Source organism: Saccostrea echinata, unplaced genomic scaffold, assembly GCF_033153115.1.
Source record: "Saccostrea echinata isolate AGI-Se365-2 ecotype Australia unplaced genomic scaffold, CSIRO_AGI_Sech_v1 ptg000001l, whole genome shotgun sequence".
NCBI lineage: Eukaryota > Metazoa > Mollusca > Bivalvia > Ostreida > Ostreidae > Saccostrea > Saccostrea echinata.
Window position 1 is genome coordinate 47,454,240 of NW_026889750.1, and position 21,453 is coordinate 47,475,692.

General features: G+C 33.8%; 2 protein-coding genes across 3 annotated transcripts; both read right to left on the bottom strand.

Moving 5' to 3' along the window:
• Positions 1 to 1,151: 1,151 nt before the first annotated feature.
• LOC133193167 (4-hydroxy-2-oxoglutarate aldolase, mitochondrial-like) lies at positions 1,152 to 11,873 on the bottom strand. The gene is made up of 7 exons (XM_061329139.1): positions 11,545 to 11,873; positions 9,990 to 10,118; positions 9,621 to 9,748; positions 9,107 to 9,241; positions 8,355 to 8,451; positions 7,352 to 7,485; positions 1,152 to 1,331 (listed from the first exon to the last, which is right to left on the bottom strand). Exons 1-7 carry the CDS (start codon positions 11,786 to 11,788, stop codon positions 1,179 to 1,181), a joined length of 1,020 nt encoding a protein of 339 aa, XP_061185123.1. The 5' UTR covers positions 11,789 to 11,873; the 3' UTR covers positions 1,152 to 1,178.
• Positions 11,874 to 13,084: 1,211 nt separating this feature from the next.
• On the bottom strand, positions 13,085 to 21,242 carry LOC133180276 (spliceosome-associated protein CWC15 homolog). Of its 2 annotated transcripts, XR_009720301.1 has the most exons (8): positions 21,202 to 21,242; positions 19,472 to 19,613; positions 19,127 to 19,230; positions 18,255 to 18,334; positions 17,275 to 17,373; positions 16,115 to 16,227; positions 14,032 to 14,747; positions 13,085 to 13,249 (listed from the first exon to the last, which is right to left on the bottom strand). XR_009720301.1 is itself a non-coding variant. In XM_061314824.1 (7 exons), the coding sequence occupies exons 2-7, from the start codon at positions 19,600 to 19,602 to the stop codon at positions 14,621 to 14,623; spliced, it is 654 nt and encodes a 217-aa protein (XP_061170808.1). In that variant the 5' UTR covers positions 19,603 to 19,613; positions 21,202 to 21,242; the 3' UTR covers positions 13,998 to 14,620. The 2 variants fall into 2 exon arrangements, 1 of the variants encoding a protein (XP_061170808.1); XM_061314824.1 differs by lacking the exon at positions 13,085 to 13,249 and having other exon boundaries at positions 13,998 to 14,747.
• Positions 21,243 to 21,453: the final 211 nt, after the last annotated feature.

The following is a 21,453-nucleotide window of genomic DNA, read 5'->3' on the forward strand; positions in this document are numbered from 1 at the left end:
CTCAGAGCCATTCAGCAGTGAGGGATCGTTTTCGTGCCAGCTACTGCGACAACGCACCTCGGGTTATACGGTCTCAACCGAGGGACCACACTCTTACTTATGACTTTGTATCTCGATATTGACATTTATAACTAGCTGCAGAACTGTAGCGTTATGGTTTTATATTTAAGACTAAAATATAAAACCATAACGCTACAGTTCTGCAGCTAAACGTAAGGTATATATTTTGGATATTGCAGACATCAGAACAACTGCATGGTAAAGAAATGCAAATCACCGAGATTTGCACCAGAGAATAAAGTATGATACCAAACTCAAAATACTTATATTACACATTGATTTAATTCATGGTACATTTTGAAAGAACATAGGCAAAAGGTCAGGGAAATGTCCCCAGTTGAACAGAGACTCAAACAACAGCTAAATTTCTTTGATATATCTGTTTGCATAAATATGTTTTCTATATATAAAATCTAATATAATATGCTTTGACTTCATTATGAATTTAGCTGTATTTATTTAGCTGTATTCCTTCTTTTCAAGAGGACATTCTATTCAAAGATAAAAATGTTGAAATTGTGCAAAGCATATGGAGTTTAGTCTTCATAGTAGTAAAAGGTTGTGAGCCCCCCCCCCCTTTTTTTTTCCTTTCATACATCCATTTCTTTTTACTTTTACTCTGTTTTATTATGAGGACATGAGAAAGATTCATGCTTGAATGGGAATCATTCCAATTACAGACTCGTATAACAGTGTCCGAGTCTGTGGGAAAGATAGAATTAATGTTTGATTACTGTAATTGACATGGAGATGAGTCTATATATATAGTAATACTGAGCATACAAGATTCTATGATCTGAGAGATACAAGACAGAAATATTGCTCTTGTCATATATGCCCTACCCTATATCACTCAGACAACATGCTCAGTGAGCTAAACACAGCAAAAGAAAAAAAATCTTGGAGAAAGAGAGAGAAAGATGTTTCAGTTGTCATAAGTATAATGAAACTTATTTCTGGATTCCATGTCTTCCTGAGTTGATTTTGTAAAACAAAATACAACAAAAATATACTGGTAAATGATAAAAGAATATATGATAAATTGTATAAAAGTCTATAATCACATTTCATTATATACATGTACTTCATATTGTGAAATAATTACAATATCCTTGATCTCAGGTGAGGAACCCTGAGGATTTGAACACAGTCCTCATGATTTCTTCCTGCTCTGTTGTGATTGGTTGTAATGGTGACCTTACTGGACCTCCATAGTAACCAAACCATTCCATGGCAACCTTCAGCCCTGGTACCCCAAACCTCTTTGTTACCTAATATAAACACAACCTTTCAATATCAAGTGTGTGTTACCTGATATAAACACAACCTTTCAATATCAAGTGCTTTTCAAAAATAACTAGTGCTAATTGTAACGGGAACCGTTACAGATGTTCCCCAAAGGCTCCCCAATCCCTTATGATGCCCCATTCCCTACAAGCTTCAATAGATTAGCCAATACTTTTGTAATATAGATGGACACTTTATTTTTAAAGGTATTTCATTGAAAAACTACTCCGATATAGCCATATGGGTATTAGCCAATCAAATTTCAGCGCATGTGCTTGCACATGTTTTCTACATTTTTCACATTAATTTTCTTATAGTGTCTCACAATACATACATTTGTGTTAAGTATTAAAGAATTTCACTGAAAAATAAGAGAGATGTAACCCTTTAAGTATTAGCCAATCAGAATTCAGCATACGCGCATGCATGGCCTTGCATTCAATTTCGATAGTATCATAATGTAGGAGCTCTATGTGCCTATCCATGTCGTAAATTTCATCCTGTTTTGTTGAAAACCAAGGGAGTTATAGACATTTAAAGTTTCAACCAATCAGATTGCAACACACCTGCATGCGCGTGTTTTCAAGAAATTTCCTATATAACATGCTGTAGCACCTTATAATATATACTTATATTCTAAATTTCAAAGTATTTTGTCAAAAAACAAGAAAATTATTGAGATTTTTGTATCAGCCAATCAGAGAAGAGCGCACGTGCATGAGCGTGAGTTCACGCTAATTTGACCATGTTATCTTGTCTAGACTACTAATATATCTTTATATGTTGAGTTTCAAAGCAATTCATCAAGAAATATAAAAGTTACGGCTTCAACCATTATATCAGTCATTTCACTCATTGCAGGCGCACGCACGTGCATGCATGTGCGCGCAAAATGACCTTCGTTCCGAACACCTACACAACATGCCTATTAACCCTAAAAAGGTTTCATGTCAATCGGATGAGTGGTTCTATGAGAACACTCTCGGACAAAAAAGTACCGGAGAAGAAAGTAGAAAAAAAGAATAATAATAATAATAACTAGATTAGATCTCGTTGCGAGCAATGAGTAGGTCTTCCGTCCCATTTTTGGATAAGATGAGATATGATTTTGACAATGATCTTTGTTAAAAGATAATAATATATAGACTTCCCTAATTAGATTACATTCTTTTGATTTATATAACATTATCAAAGAGCTATAGATGACAGGCTTCTGGCCCCTCTGAGCCCCTAATTTGAGGGGTCAGCCCCTTTTTCTTGATATCAAATGAAAGGGCTTGTGATTTTGAAGACTTTTTGTTCAACAACTATTCAGAGATTTCTTTTCGTTGTGGAGATATGCTGAATGAAAATATTTAGGGGCAACCCCTCCAAGTCCTTAATGGGGCCGTTTGACAAAAATTGAAAGGGTACATATTGTTTAGAACATTATTCTGACCATCTTTTGTTTAGGATTGCTAATCAAAATATTCTCCCAGTTCGAGATATAAAGCGTCAAAGATTTAGCATTCTGGCCCCTTGTGACCCCTTATTACGTAACATATGATCAGAATCTTATCATATTCTAATGTAAATCGTTAAGATAAACATCTTTGCTTCAGTAATGTATCACAAATTATTGATCGTTAAAGAGTTAAAGATGAAAGACCTTTGGCCCTTCTGAGCCCCTAATTTGAGGGCTCAGCCCCTTTTTCTGGATATCAAATGAAAGGTATTGTGATTTTGAAAACATTTTGTTCAACAACTATTCAGAGATTTCTTTTCATTGAGGAGATATGCTGAATGGAAATATTTAGGGGCCACCCCTCCAAGTCCTTAGTGGGGCCGTTTGTCAAAAATTGAAAGGGTTCATATTGTTTAGAACATTATTCTAACCATCTTTTGTTCAGTATTGCTTATGAAAATATTCCCCCTTTTCGAGATATAAAGCGTCAAAGATTTAGCATTCTGGTCCCTTTTGGTCCCTTATTACGCAATATAGAATCAAAATTTTATAACATATAGTTGCAAATTGTTAAGATAAACATTTTTGCTTCAGTAATTGATAACAAATTATTGATCGTTAAAGAGTTATAGATGAAAGACTTTTGGCCCCTCTTAGCCCCTAATTTGAAGGATCAGGCCCTTTTTCTTTATATTAAATGAAAGCTCTTATCATTGTGCACAACTTTTGTTATATATGTTTTAACAAAATATTTACAGGTATTAAGACATGAAAGAAAACGTGCTAAATTTTGCGAGATAGTTATGATCCTATTTTTCGAGCCCTGGCGAGCTTCGGCGCCTTTTGCGCTTGGAAGATATAGACCCAAAAAAGCACATCTACAATCCTTCCTCTACTTTCACTGTGAATCTCAACTCAATATCTTTATTCGTTTAGGAGTGATTGCCAGGACAAGCCGACCCTCTGAAAATTGGAAAATCGTCCATATCTCACGACCGGAAGTGATGTCATCAAAATAAAAAATTTCCAATAAGGTTCAGATCAATATCTATTAGATCTGAAAGTTTCGTGAAAATCGACCGAGCCGTTTCCAAGAACTCGCTTGCACAAAATCGGTAAGAAAAAAAAAGAATAATAATAATAACTAGATGTGATCTCGTTGCGAGCAACGAGTAGGTCTTCCGTCCGATTTTTCGATGAGATGAGATGTGATTTTAATTAAGTTTTCGTTAAAAGATAATGATATATAGATTTCCCTCCTTAGATTTCATTCTTTTGATTTATATAATATAATCTTGAACATCTTTCGTTCAATATTGCTTTTCAAAATGTTTCCCTTTTTCGAGATATGAAGCGCAAAGGATTTAACATTCTGACCACCTAAGGCCCCTACATGCAATAGAGAATCAAAGTTTTACAACATATTGTTGCATATTGAAGAGTTACATATTAGTCTTTTGGCCCCTCTGAGCCCCTAATTTGAAGGGTTAGCCCCTTTTATTTGATATTAAATAAAAATACTTGTGATTTTAAACATTTTTTGCTCAACAACTATTCAGAAGTTTCTTCTCGTTTTCGAGATATGTAGCATAGAAATATTTAGGGGCCAACCCTTCAAGTCCTTAATGGGTCGGTTTTGCAAATATTGAAAGGATATATATTGTTCAGAACATTATTCTGAACATCTTTTGTTCAATATTGCTTATCAAAATATCTCCCCTTTTTGAGGTATAAAGCGTCAAAGATTTAGCATTCTGGACCCTTTTGTCCCCTTATTACATAATATATGATCTTAATTTTATAATATATAGTGGCAAATCATTAAGAGGAGCATTTTTGCTTCAGTAATTGATAATAAAATATTGATAGTTAACGAGTTATAGATGAAAGACTTTTGGCCCCTCTGACTCCCTAATTTGAGGGGTCAGCCCCTTTTTCTTGATATCAAATGAAAGACCTTGTAATTTTGAAGACTTTTTGTTCAATACCTTTTCAGAGATTTCTTTTCGTTGTGGAGATATGCCGAATGGGAACATTTAGGGGCCACCCCTCCAAGTCCTTAATGGGGCCGTTTGACAAAAATTGAAAGGGTGCATATCGTTTAGAACATTATTCTGAACATCTTTTGTTCAGTATTGCTTATCAAAATATTCCCCTTTTTTGAGATATAAAGCGTCAAAGATTTGGTATTCTGGCCCCTTTTGACCCCTTATTATGCAATATAGGATCAAAATTTTATAACATATATTTCCAAATCGTTAAGATAAACATTTTTGTTTCAGTAACTTACAACAAAATATTGATCGTTCAAGAGTTATACTTGAAAGACTTTGGGCCCCTCTGAGCCCCTAATTTGAGGGGTCAGCCCCTTTTTCTTGATATCAAATGAAAGCTTTTATCATTCTGCACAACGTTTGGTATATATGTTTTAACAAAATATTTACAGGTATAAAGATATAAAAGAAAACGTGTCAAATTTTGCGAGATGCTTTTGAGCCTATTTTTCAAGCCCAGGCAAGCTTCAGCGCCTTTTGCGCCGGGAAGATATAGACGCAAAAAAGCACATCTACAATCCTTCTTCTACCTTCACTGAAAATCTCAACTCAATATCTTGAGTCGTTTAGGAGTGATTGCCAGGACAAGCCGACCCTCTGAAAATCAGAAAATCGTCCATATCTCACGACCGGAAGTGACGTCATCGACGACGAAAATTTCCGACTTCCGTTGAAGACGGAAGACCTTAATAATAGGGAAAAAGAAACCGAACGAAAACAATAAGGTCCTCCGTTGAAGACGGAAGACCTTAATAATAATAATAATAAGAAACAGAGTAAAAACAATATGTTCCCAAACTTCGTTTGGGGAACATAATTACCATAACTGAAAACAATAATGTGCTGGCCACACACTAAACAATAAATGTTTTACATAGATCTAGCAGTGAAATGAAGGTGACTGTTCTCCTTTGATGTTCAGATGTTTTGATGGTCATATGAAAGTTACTGAAATAATTTAGTTTATGTTCCAACTTTGATTTTTTTTTTTTTTACTCATATATCATTTTATGTTTCTGCCTTAAGGTGTATACATTAGATCAAATTGAAACTTGCTACGAAGATTCTTTAAGAAACACGATGCAAATACGAAAAGCAAAAACCTCTAATAAATTATTGCTAATGTCAATGTTGTAAAATCATGGCCATAGGAACCGGCAAAGGGGGGAGGGGGGTAATTTTACCAATGCAATGCATATAGTATACTATGGAAAACAAAGCTACTTTATGAATATGCCAATATAAACATATTCTATAATCTACACAACTAGAGCTCCTACATATCATCTATAAACATATTGTGTATGAAATGACATCCTCTTGAACAAAAGGCCCATGGGCCAAAAAGCTCACCTGAGTAACTTTAGCACTGCTGTTCTTTGGAAGATTTTTGTATTCCAGTGAAAAATTGTGATCCATATCATGGCCCCATACAAACTCTAAAGGGTCTCTGAATCCATACAACATGGGGAAGCTTCAATATCAATATGACTAACATGACCTTGTTTTCATTAAGAAGAAAACTCTTTTGTTGTATACATGCAATATGTAAAATTTGCTCCTGCTTTTAGCCAACTGTAACCCAAGGTCCATAATTTGAAAACAAAAAATTGAATCCACACAACTTGGGAATGTTTGCATATTAATGGTTTTATTGCTTGATAAGAAGATATTTTTTTTTTCACATGGTCTAATGTAAACCTTTGATCCCATATTGTGACCACATCCTACCCCAGGGAACCATGATTTGAACAATTTAGAATCTAGACTACACTATATACACTTTCTAGAATCTACACTACCTCATGAATCTTTCACATATTAGTTTCATTGTTTCTGGCCCAGTGGTAGCCTACTCAAGATTTTATTTAATGATACCACCCTAATTTTGCCTTTTCTTGATTAATTTCCCTTGGAAGGAGGCTTAACCCTTCATTTGAGCAATTTAGAATATCCTGTATCCAAGAATGCTGTATGCCAACTTTGGTCAAAATTGGCCCAGTGGTTCCTGAGAACTTGAAAATGTGAAAAGTTTACAGATGGAAAGACAGATGGACAGCTAGACAAACAGATGTCGGACAATGGGCGATCAGTAGAGCTTAATTGAAGCTCAGGTGAGCTAAAAACTTAATATGATTTAATTCAAACAATTCTTTATTCACAAAAGTGAATGGGATTGGGCAGCAGGCTCAGCCTATTTTGGCCCTCTCCCTAAAAACTGAATGTGTTTTACCCTTTTTCTTAATCAAACACTTTTGCATTTCTTATATGCATAATCATTCTGTTTTTTGAAGAATCAAGTCATGCAATAAGTTCAATTAGGAACCTTAACCGAACCAAAAGATGATAAGTGGTTTCAAAGGACATCAAAAATGAAACAACTGATCACAATCCCTTTATTTGTATACTTTTAGGATAAAATGTGATATTAGTATTTTTCAAGGTAAAGGGATATCTATACATTCAACAACACCAAGAATTTTATCCAGAAATAAATATAACTCACACATGCATTGGGAGCAACAATTCTCTGCTGTAATTTTGTGGCTTCCTCCATCTTTCCATTTTTATACAGCTGCTCTAAATCACAGAGTTCCTGTCCCAGCATGTTGGCCACCCCACATACTCCACCTACACAACCTAAAAAAAAAGAGCTGTATCTTTTTCTACACAAACCATACAAACCATATCATAGAATTATAGTCAGTCTGTAAGGCCCAATCCACTCTTCCTACAACACAAAACTGTATTTATTGCCTTCAACAGGATTTTAACCTACATGACAGTAATGTATCTGTTGTATCAGATTCCTACAAAAACAAAATTGTTTCTATTGCATCAGATCTCAGCCACACACCAAATAACATTTGTATCAGAACCTTCTCAAAGGAAATTCTATTCTACCGGTATTAGATCCCACTCAGACAAAACACTGAATTGTTTCAATTGTGTAAAATCTACTTCCATAGAATCTGATACTGATAAATATAGCGGATATGTGACAGATCAGAATAGGATTTGTACTTGTGACCCCTTCCACCTGAACTCAAGGAAGGTGCTTTACCAACTGTGCTTTTTGGGTACTGACAAACCTAACTGAGCACACAATATTCATTCCCAGGAGTCAGAGATGCAATAACATTTAAGGAATGAAGCTTATTTTAACCTATGTTGTACAATATAACATAACTTGGGGCAGTTTACACTTTATAAACCACGAAGCAGTTTATAAAAAAGCATAAACTGCCCCAAAATAGGTTATATCGTACAACATAGGTTAAAATAAGCTTCATTCCTTATAATTTAATTTCAGTGTAGACAATAAGACAATTTTCCTCCAAAAAATGGCTTCAAATTGAGCATATTTTAAAAGTAATGTCGAGCGGAGTCCTACGTTTTTGACGTAACTCATTGTGACATAGGCAACTTATGCTATACGATATAAACAAAATCTTTCATCCAATCAAATGATGTGTTAAACTAAAATTAAATTATTTTAATATACAAACCCACAAGATAAGCAGGCAGCAAAAATCCAGCAGACCCTGCCATTATCTGGAAATCTTTACCCTGAGTCTTGTATACCAAATTTGCAAGCTTGGCTATCTATAAAAAAAAAATCAAATAAAGCACCATTATAAAGGGTGTAAAATGTTACTAAGTTTTAATAGTTTTTTTTAGTTCTTTGTAAGTTCTATGCTGCTTACTTTGAGCTAAAACAAAATTCTGAACCGGAAAGTATCAATTTTAAGTACAGAAAATTTCCAAATCAAAAGTCAATCCCTGTTGTCAAAACAAAATAAATTTTAAGAATGGGAACATGTGCTCACTGTATTACATTTATTCTTTAGAAATAGAGACTTAAAAAATAAATATTCTGACTCATTAATTTCTAACTTTATATTTATTGTGAATTTAATAACAGTGGGACCAATGGAAGTGTGAGAATTAAATTGCCGAGGTAACAAAAGAGATGTGCTTCCTGTCTGATTTACCTGGCATGATGTTAGGTCTGAGTCATCAGTAACCCACCAGATTATATCATTTACAGTTGTTGTCCGGATTATATCATTTACAATTGTTGTCCGGATTATATCATTTACAATTGTTGTCCGGATTATATCATTTACAATTGTTGAAAGAAGTGTTAATGAGTAGAAAACCTTTTGGTTACTGACAAATTGTCAGTGACAATAAACAATTCTATGAGGAAAGACTCCCCATGAACTTGAATCTGTTGTATTTTGTATTGAATACTTACATCCCCCCCACTGTCCTTTAGTCCAATTATGTTGGGATGGGAGGACAAGGTTATAATGACTTCTGGGTCAAGGTCAATTCCTGTGTTACCTGGGACACTGTACAACAGTATGGGTATCTTACTGGCATCAGCAACCTAGAATCCAGCGATATAACATTTAATCAAAATGAAATACTGTACACCTACATGTATTACATTGGCTTTGTTTCTATTTAGCAGATTTAGCAAAAAGCAACATCTATAAATCAAGTACATGGTCACCAAATGTCAAGGTTACATGTACATTAGTATGTACATTCAGAAATGCACTAAAACTCAATATCCACAAAATACTGTACACGTTAAATATGATATATTTACAGAACAAATACCACCATACAAGATTGTAATTACTTTTCTACATGTAGATCTACAAACTGACAAAAATAATGCTTTAGCTTTCACAAAGTTCAGGACAAGGGTTAAGCATTTAATCAACAAATGATCTAGCATATATAGATGTTGAATTGTGAACCTTTGTGAAATGGTTGATTAGAGCCCTATTGTGCATCCCATTCTTGTAATAACTAGGAGTCACCACTAGTGCAGCATGTGCCCCTACGTCTGCCATTCGATTGGTCATTTCTATAGTATCTTTGGTGGCTACAAATAAGCTAATATATATAGTTTTATACAGTATTAAAATTTCTGCAAAAAATCAAAGTTTTGAAATTCTAAATAAATTCTTTATACATATGTATATAAACATATGCATGCAAGTTAAAATAAACACAATATATATATATATAAACAACCAAAATATATTTTTTTCCATGTGTTCAAAAACAAGCCAAGAATATATATCCTATAAATATTTGGTAAAACATAAACAAGTTGGACATACATTCACATCCGGAGCCTGCCATGATGACCTTGTCTGGAGTCGCTGTCTTAGCAACATGTTCCACGACCTTGATCCTCTCTTGTGCTGTCTGATATACATATTCCCCATTGGATCCCTGTACAACATAACCTACAAAACAATGTGTTACAGATGTTACATAAAATGGCTAATCTTCAAAATTTATCATAATAGTTTGTGTTTCTCAATATGCATACATGTGATAAGTCAAAGACCACAAAACTGTACAGGAGCCATAAAAAAACTGGAATTTGGGTGAAAAAACTGTACACTGTCTATCGAAAAACGGTACAAAAAATGGTATAAAATATCGCTTAAATTCTTCTGAAATTCCATCGTAGTCATTGTAATAAACATCGTATACTTAATACCTATGAAGATCTGGGTCAGATTCACGGATATTAAGTCATGTATATCAACTTTAGAAGTTGGCTTAATTTTTTTCAATCAAGTTACGTATACGAAACATTAACAGTAATTAAGTATCCCTTAAAAAATAAAGCTACCTAAAGGGGTATTTGATACGGATTTATCCCACAGTTCACACCTTCGCACGCGATGGTTTGTGTACACTACTCAGAAGGTCAAGTGTCAAACACAGGTGACGTTTTCCAGTGTCTCGCGAGCGAGAATGAGAGGAAAATGGCGGCATTTAGTGAGAAATTCAAAATACTGTACAAATTTTCATATTCCGTGAATTTTGGTGTCCCGCCGGTACACGATGAATAGGCTCAAAAAACTGTACATTTTGCGTACAGCCTGTACATATCACATGTATGAATATGTCTGTGCAAGACAGTTGACTAGATATGGCCGTATGAACTTTTGAGTGATAATAAATAACTCATTTTCAGTTTAATGCTAATTCACTCATGTTGATACCCTCCATACACTCACCTGATACTTGCTGTTTTGTAAACAAAAGTATTAAAGAAACTTGTTGCATGAATGATTTTTGCAATTTTTGTTTACCTGAAACTATACATTCATAGAAGTCATTGTTATAAAGGAAACAAAATATATTTTTCAAGACAATGTCCAATGGAATAATGGACATAATATTCTAGGTAAAGGAGAGAGGCTGAAAATTGTCCATTTTGTCCATCCTAAATATAAAATTCTTTACATCAAACTTGATCAATGTCATGACTCTCATATTCTGTGTAATTGTCTTCTAAGTTTGAACACTATGCAAAAACTTTTTATTTAAAAAAATCAAACTGGCAGTAGGCCTTTAAGATAGTTCTCTTGTTATTTTTGGAACTAACATGTACATGTATGTTATCTTATCTTATCAATCCCCAATGCATTGCAGACACTTTCATGATACATCAACTTTATCTGAAATAATTAAGTTACTCCCTAAGTTCTAAACAAACCAAATGCATGTGGGTCACTGAGTTACGTAAGATGTAATCATTAGTTGCAGAAATTTGTACAGTACAACATTAGGAATATGGTTTATACCTCTGAGAAATCTTACCAGCTGACACAGGCCTAGATCTAGTGTGTTAATCGTTTGACCTACATATCTTACCCCCAAAAGGTATCTTATTCCACTTCTGCATGTTTTCAGTCAGTTTGTCGTAAGCTACACTCTCATCCTTGTTAAAGGGCGTGGCAATAGGAGGGTAAATACCACTGACATCTACCCGTCCTGTCCCACTACTGGAATGCCTTACCACGGACATCACCACAGGTGGCGGTCGTAAATGTTTCCCATGAAAAGGAACCCTAGATCGCCTGCAAAATCTAACAAGACAGTTCGCCACTCGCTTCATAGTTGGACATGGATCGTGTGTCACACAGCCTGTGCGGGTATTCGGTTACAGCTATCTTTTGCATTAATTCACGGACGACCTCTTGGGTAAAGTAAACATGAAAGTGAAACAAGAGATTTAACTTCCGGTCGTCATTATGCAAATGGCGGGAAATTCAAATTGTGATTGAAAGGCGTAAACATGATAAAGGGCAAAAACTCTTATTCTACTCCTCCCATAAGGAAATCATGTTGCATTTTTTTACAACATAATAAATATTCTTAGGTCTACAGAATATTGAAAATTAACTTAAGAAAATCCTTCCAAATATACAAACTTCAACAGACTTGTAAAGACAATATGCTTTCACTCATATTTCTCTATTTATTTGTAAATGTATAAGGTGGGGTATAACTATAAATTGTGTAATGATATACCAATATATATACTACCAGTATACTGCAATACACAAAAATCGTACTATATCACAGTACAAAAACTATTCCTGTGTATCATGATAAATAACATTTAAAGCAATTAACCCTCAGAAAAAAATTTTGAAGACAACACAGTTAGTGGCAGACTTAAGGGAGGGGGGGGGTGTGTGCACCTGGCGCCCCCCTGTAATTATCAAAGTTAGCATAAATCATAGTTTCGTCAAGAAAATGTAAAAGTGTCTACTGCGTAGACCCTACAAAATCTCTAGAATCCAGGAACTTCAGGGGGCAAAGCCTGGCCCTGAGCCCGCCACCAGGGCTTTGCCCTGGACCCAAGGGGCCTCAAGGTGGCCCCCAGACCCCTGCCTACTTTTTGTGCCCCCCTCCAACTTCAATTCCTGGAGCCCCGCATGACAGTACTGATGAACAGAAATCACTGTTGCTTTTTTAAATTGAAAATACTTGCAAATTGTTTACTTAATAGTAATTACATAGAGGTAGGTGGGATAACAATGCTATCGTTCACAGTTCTTAAGACCACCCACTCAAAGTTGGAAATTTTTGGTAAGAACATAGACAAAATTTAATACTGTATTGCAACCTTTAACATTTGTCATGTTTTATCATTACAAGAAATGATACCCCTCTTCATAATATTTCTTATATTTTTTAGCACAACAAAAAAAAGACAATATCTGTCATGTTTTATTTTTACAAGAAATGATCTGAACAAACACACATTTATATGATACAGATTTTAAAATTGGACAAAATTTAACATGTAAAAGCTAAAGTATCTTTGAAAGATCATGAAGATATATTTGAATACTAGACAACCATAAATTGGTAAGATTTTCTAACATGAAATGTACATGTATTTATAAAACTTTACATATCAATTCCAAATTTCAAAATATGTGGGAAATATCAAATACTTTTTGGAATAGCTAAAAATAAATCTTATGCTCTTTTTGACACACACTGTAAATATTTCTAGCCATATTTTAAATATTCTAGCCATATTTTAAAAATTGCCTTAAAGGTGCTTAGACACAGATTTGAAGTTAATATTTTCTCAAATTTTCTGTATGATATCACGAATTATATACTGCAATAGCATTTCACACGAAAATATAATTAAAAACTTATTTTATCTGGAAATTATTGGAACTACGAATTCCTGGACGCGTTTGAATAACACATCCTTGCATTTTCAGAAATTTTATCTTTATCCTTAACATTTAAGAAAAGAAGTGATTTTGTTGTGTATTAATGAAAAACATTACATCTATAATCCAGAAAATTCAGAGTAGAAATGTGCGAAAGCAAATCCCCTCACTAATATCGTCAGCCCGTGCTCAGTGTTGTGTACAGAGTTTAACAAATTGAATACACCCGTGAAATGTAAACTGTTTTTGTAAACAGGGCACGAGCTCTGTTATTGTTAATGTTTACGATTCACCGGGTGTGTTCAATTGTTAAACTCTGCACACACCACTGACCACGGACTGACAATACTGTGAGTGGGTTTTGCTTTCGAACATTTCTACTCTGAATTTTCTGGATTATAGTTTTAATATTTTTCATTAATACACAATAAAATTGCCACTTTTCTTATGTATTAAGAATAAAATTAAAATTTGTGAAAGTGCAAGGATGTGTCAATCAAACACATTCAGAAATTTGAAGTTTCAATAACTATGAGATGAAATATGATTTTTATTATATTTTAATAAGAAATGCTATAGCAACATATAAGTCATGAAATTATACAGAAAATTTGAGAAAATTTAATTTCAAATCTGTGTCCAAGCACCTTTAAATAACATAAACATTTTAAAGAGGAAAGATACATATACATCACTAATTCTCTACCAATGTTGCTATTATAAATGGCTACTGATTTACAAAGTAAAACTGAAAACGTCTTTTTTTGTTTCCCAAAAGAATTGAATGACTTTTACTTCAGAAAATTTGTAACATATTACACTTGTAATAGTACTACATGTAATATAAGTTTTGATAGTACAGAATTAAAATGGTAATTTTCCTTAATATTGCTTGTACTAGGTAAACAGTATTGCTTGTACACAGTATACCTGAAAGAATTGCCTGGACCCTAAAAATTATTTGCTACTTTCATAGCATACATGTTCTACAATAAGTCTGTACATTTCATATTGATACAGTAAAACATGAGAAAGAGGCCAGCTTTTAGCAGCATGCATTATAAGATTTTGTTTTCATTTAGCCAATGGGATGTGATCCAAGTCATCAGGTTCCCCTTTACTCTGTTTTGACACACACAACATTTGCTAACCAATCAAAGAGGACCTCGCCTTCCTTGTAACTAATCAGCTGTTCCCCTTAATTTTACTTAGGTTTTTTAGTCTACTTATTCCCAGTGAGACTAGATTTATTTCACATATTTCTCCATGAATTTTTTGTGGAATTCTGACCTCAAGGTGTCATTAATGAATGCACTCTTTTTCTTATCGTCTTCTCCTTTAGCACAGTTCTTAAACACAACGTCATCATCCCACCTACACCAAAATAAATCAAATTTTTAATTCAATGTAAGCAGGAAATATTCTCTCGTAGCATTTGTCAGGTTTTTCACAAAAAAGCAGGAAAATCATGCAATAACAATTACAATAACTTTGCATATAATTCACTTAAAACTTCTGGTAATCAAATGCCTTCTACTATTCATCAGAACAACTCATTTTAACTTGTTCTCTATGTTTTAAAATTTTAACTTGAATTGAATACTGTAAACCAACTTTTATTTGGGTGTGAGAAATTTTAGCGAGGTTCGCGAGAGCCTCGTCATCGCGAATATTTCTCGCCGCGAACCTTAAAGTCTCTCTTTCTATTAACAACAGATCAAAAAAAAAAAGGCTTGATCCCGGAAATTAATCGTCGCGAACTAGTTTATCCCCGGTAAATCGCGAAATAAAGTTGTCGCGAATAAAAGTTGGTTTACAGTATACCTGAACTGATAAAACATACTCTTCAAATATTAAAATAAGATCATACCCTGATGTTTCAATATCAGACACTCTCCAGGGTTCTCATTAACGCAAGAATCTGCGTCCTAGACGCAGCAGAATCATTTGGGACGCAAGGTTCTTAAAAACGATGCGTCCGCGGACTCATGAGTGGACGCGTCCTCGTCAGCGAGAAAATTTGGGTGCTTTCGAAAACTGGAGATTTCAGATATTAGGATTTGCCAAAGAAATATTTAATCGAAACCTTCCTGTAACTATCATAAAGTTTATCCTAGAAACAACTTTTCTGGTACCTATTTCTATTTTTTTTAAACAGGGATTGATTATAAGATATTTCATGTTTATTAGTCCATAGTCATAATAGTGTCGCATGCCAAACTCCGATTGCTGTAAACACAAAGCAGATTTTTTTTAAAAAACACTTTTGAATCTTGAGTTTTATCTAGAAACCATAATTATTGCTTGTATACATATCTCGTGAATTTCACCCAGTGCAGACGACCAACAGGATTAGTTACGCCTCATTGCACGTGACACCTGTGATTGTATACAGTGAACTTTAGGTACTGATTGATTATGCAACAATTAATTTTAGCTTTATAAACACCAAATTTATTTTTACGCGTGTATTTTAGAATATGGCTTGGATGCATCACCAGTTTACATATTTGAATATGTTAATATTTCGTAAACAAATTGTTAAAATAATGAAAGATTTTTTTTGATGTTTGGATGGAAGGATACTACAATAATTCAGTTGGGACTCAACATAATTTTTCTGGGACGCATCAAATTTAGCTGGGACGCAACCTTGTCAGAAATCTTGAGTCCTGGGACTCAAGTTAGCAAAATCCTAGTGAGAACCCTGCTCTCTAACCTCTGAACACTTTCTTACATACCTTCTCTTGACTTTGAAGTCTGTGGCATTTTTCTCCTGTTGGTTTAGTAGGGGATTCCCCTTCAGAATGTTCTCTGTTCTAATTCTCTCCTCCTCTGCCTTCTTCTCTGCATCCTAAAAATTCAATACAACATGCATCATCCAGAGATTTAAAAGAAACATCATGTAAAAGTTGTCCATTTGAGATTCATTGAACCAGAATCTGTGACTGAGCTCATAGAATGGTATCTCCCACTCTTTAATCTTTCTTGACCTTGTGTAAGTGACCTAGAATCACGTTCAAGACAAATTCTTAGTCAATTATGAGCTTCAAATCATTTTCAATTATGGCATAAAATATCTTTTACATCTTTTCAGTCAAAGACAATAAACTTGCCCAATTGACATTTAATCAAATTAACTACATGTATGCATCATATGGGCATAAGAAATTTTCTCTCTTGTATGAGCTTTTTTTTCAATCAGTTAGTGATGAAACAAGTAAAAGAAATTTTCTACAATGACCTTGCATTTAGATTTATCACCTTGGATGAAGGTCATAAGGACAACATTGGTACTGACACATATAGCATGGCAGACTGACAAGGAAATCCCTGTTAACATCCCTAACCTTTTGAGGCAGAGTAACTGCAAGTACCATATATACTCGCGTATAAGTCGGTCCACCTATAAGTCGGTTGTATTTTTTGCAGTTATTTTGGAGTAATTTGCCATTGACCCGCTTATAAGTCAGTACAACTTTTTGCCGGAATAGGTTGACAATATCAAATCAATGCTCTTATGTTTTAATGTGGTTTCAATCAATATTTTTAGAAAATGACGTAACATAATGTAATTTTAAATCATTGAAAAATAAGTAACGCACACTATAGATAAAAATAAAACTATTAAAAATTATAAATAATTCTACTTTATGCTTAATCTAAAAATATATAAATGATTTAAAATATAAAGACTTAAATCAATGAAAATCAGCGGGATTGTTTATAAGATAGTACCTTTTGTTGTCCAGAGAAATACCAATCTTTCTCTGACTCGCCTATAAGTCGGACCCAGAGTTTTGGACCAAAATTTAACTCCCAAAAAATCGAGTTATAGGCGAGTATATACAGTATACTTTCTCAATGGATTCTTCTTTATAATAATTAACAAAAAATTTACCATTCTTGCTTTCTCATTGGCTCGTTCCTTCTTGATTTTCTGTAGTTCTGCCATTAACTCAGCTGTGTCGTCTTCATCATCCGATGACTCATCTTCATCCTATAAAATGTAAGTCTGGATCAGTAAAAATCTCAATACAATCCAAAGATCAGTGTAAAAATTGTAAAGGAACATTAAAACACAAGAAAATCTTTTGTTTTTATACAGATATTTATAACAAAACTACAAACTGAGTAATCAGTGCATGGAGTTATCTTTCTTGATTTACTTAACACTAGTTCTATGCTTTGTAAGAATCACACAAAAAATGGAAGTGGAGAAGCATTTTGTAACATTTCTTATGATCAGACAGACAAACAGCTAGATGGATAGATGACAATGACCACTTTTCCATTGCACAAGCTCTTCTATTGTACAAGTTACAATCAGAAAGGCTAAAAACCAAGAAATACGATGAATAAGAAATAGAAGCAAAGAAGTAGGGATGCGCGATTTTATTGGTATACCAGTATATCACGATTTTTTATTGCGTGTTACGTATCGTGATAGGAAGACTAAAATACCGGTATTTGGTACATAACTACAAATTCCGGAAATTATTCATTTATTTGTTCAATCTATTGAATGACAATTACAGGAAGTGTAAAAAATGTTGAAAACAGTTAAACAACTGCATCCAAACATTCTTTATATTAAATAAATAAATATTTAAAAAGTAAAGTTATGTTTTTATAGCATATTTTTAAGAAATATTATGGAAATTCATATGAAATTGTGGTAAAAATTGTATGTAAAAATATCACAATTTATCATGATATTTTTGGGAAAAAATTGTGATATATCACGATACAAAATTTTTGCTGATACCCCTACAAAGAAGCCAATTGAATGACGGGAAGAAGGAATGAAAGAATGACAATTTAAGTAAACCTATTAAGAACATTGTACATAAACTAAAATTAAAGTAACACAGTGTTTACCTCCTCATCAACTGGGTCATCTGCATCCAAGTTAGCAGCTGGAACCTGATCTAGACGAGGCCTCTTACTGCTTCCTGATTCTGTGGGAAAAAAAATTTCCTCTTCAGGTTATGTTTACACTTTCGGAGGCTAATTCACTGCTAGTACCATAAATATGGTGATTTTTATTTTTATTTCAAATAGCTGAATCTCATTCTGAGCAAAATTTTTTTTTAATTATCCCGAACAAAATATATGCAGTCAAATGACAGTTATAAGTTCAGATTTTGCTGACCAATAGGAGTGGGACAATCCACCAGTGCACCAATGCATCACAGTATTCACTTTGACGATCTACAGATCGATTCATCTAATTTAGTATCACGATACCTGACCGCACTTTTTTTTTAATTTCCAAAAATTGTCCGGGCTTTAGAATTTGAAATTTTTAGTCCTTTAGTCTGTATCATCAAGACATTTAAACAAACACAAATAAAGTACAAACGTCTTGCTGATACAGAATTCAAGATATAAGCGTCAAAATGGCGCCAGACACGCCGGATTATATTAAATTAACGAAACCCAATGGCAGTAAGTCGGGTGTCTGGGACACCTTTGGGCTACCTATTTGTTGAATTAGTTTATTTTCAAACACTGTTATGTTCCAAATTAAATGTTCTAAAAAAAATGTCTAGTTTTATTTGGTTTTAAATGTATCGTGATATGTATCGTATCGCACCTAAGGTATCGTGATATGTATCGGATCGGCTAAGTTCAGTATCGTCCCAGCCCTACTGACCAATACATGAGATTATGACAATTATTCTAGTAAAATATTTGTATTTTAAATCCATCAGAAAATACTTAGAACTTATGATAGAAGGGACCATTACCCCTGTTTCTATCTCGTTTTTCTCTGACAGTTCTTTCCCTCTCGTCTAAATCCCTTCTGAAATCACGACCTCTAAGTTCCTCTGTTGTTCCCTGTCCTTCCTGTCTGTAAACACAAATAATAAATCACTAGTACATACTGCATGTGTCATCGGTTCAGCAGGATTCATATTTCTGCACCTTTTCTACTATAAACTTTAGCATGCTTCTTCATGATCATCATCAAAATCTGAATTATTCGGCATGTTTTGTCTAATTGAATTAAATATTTTGCTAACAATCATGTGATGATCAGAAGAGTCTGCTGTACAATTTTTTTATTTTTATTCTTGTGACATTCTTTATACCTATATTTGATTTTGGTGTGAGCTGGTAAATCTCGACTTGAATACTGTTTGGAGAGGGCACTGAGATCACCTTCATTTTTTCCTCTACCACCTCTGGCTGGTTCAAATGTTGGACGAGCTGCTGTTGTCATATCTGTTCAGTCTGTTACAAATAAAGTTTTGTAAATTACTGGCTATACTAAACTAAAACATAAAACTTTTCATTGTTATTTCTTGTCATCTAATAGCAACTGACTACATGAAGGCATGACTTATAAAAACTGCCATCAATAGATTACACAATTTAGAATTGCAAGAACCCTATATGTGTTTTAATATTCTAAAATGTGCATATTTCCAGTGATTTCTACTTACTGTATATATTCGCCTATAAGTCGGTTGTACTTTTTAAGCTTAAATTAGAGGAATTGACCCAATAAAATACCAATCTTGTTATAACTTGCGTGTAAGTCGGATAAAGAGTTTTGGACCAAAGTTTAACTCCCAAAAAGCCAACTTATAGCGAGTATATATGGTATAGAAATATTCAACTTTCTCACTTTGATGTGCTCGATTCCCTTTCTCAGAACAATTCAAAGTACATGTAAATTGTACAAAATCTGAAGGTTTTTTTTTCTTGAATCAAAATATTTTTTACAAGTTTACATTGTATGAAAAATGAGTGGAACAAGAATCAATCAATAATCATTGTATTGCTAAAATTAAGGCCGAAAAGAGAGTATATCAACTGGTGTATATAAAAAGCAATTGTTTCGTAAATGGGATCACCCCCTTTCTTTTTCTTACCAAAAGGTGCCTAACTCAATTTCAGACACCCCCACTTCAAACTAGTACCTTTTAATTTATCAATCATTAATCTACTCTAACAAGAAAAAGTTCACTTCGAGATAATTTGTTCTTTTCAAATGAATCATTCCAGACATTCTTCATCCAGACTCTGCATTGTAAACCACTCATTTATTCCTCATAAAATTACCTCAACATATTCCAAGAATTTGCTCAGGATACATCAACTTCCAGTTAAGCTTATAGTATAGAATAAAACCAGAGACTTCAGAATGAAAACCGGAAGTTGATGTATCTTCTGTAAAGTCTTAAAATATCCGAGGAATAAATGGTTTACGGGTGACACGAATCAGTGAAATAACAGATTTCAATACCAATCCCTATTAATTAATTTCCACTGTTATTGCAGTGCTTTGTCGGTTATTTCATGCTATTCAACTGATATTTCCTGAAAACCCTGTTATTTCACTGTTTCCATCACCTTTGGTTTACAATACAGAGGCTCGACGAAAGACGTCAGGGCTGGAATGATTTATTTGAAAAAAAGTATCTTGAAACGAACTATATCTTGTTGAAGTAGGTTCATGATTGATAAATTAATAAATTACGAGTTTGAAGCAGGGGTGACTGAAATTGAGTTAGGTATCTTATAATAAGAAAAAGAGAGGGGTGACCATATCAACTGAAACTACAGTACAGTAAAGGCTTCATGCTTGCAAAGTAGATGATATTATACCAAATAAGAAATGCAAAATACAACTACGCCTGAGTCTCTAAACAAAGTGACAAAAACAGAGAAAAACCTTGCTGACCATAACGTAAGATTACCCCCCAACACAGGAAAATCGTACCATCACCAGTGCTAAAGTGGAGATTCCGAAAATGTAAAGACAATATATGTAATATCAAACAACTGCATTTAATTTTAAGTTGATCTTACGTACCATTTAGTGTCAAATCAAAATTTTAGCAACGTAAATAACGTTTTTCAGTTTTTCTTGTTCACAGACTTACCGGAAGTGTTAATATAATCTTTAAATAAAAACAAATTACAATATAAGAAAGACTATATTTTAATTGCAAGCGCGTTTGCAAAGTATATCAGATTAGGAAACAAACTGAAGATTTTTGTATGATAATTTAAATATTGTTCGCAAATAGAGGCTTCATATAGCAATAATGATAATGAGCAATCG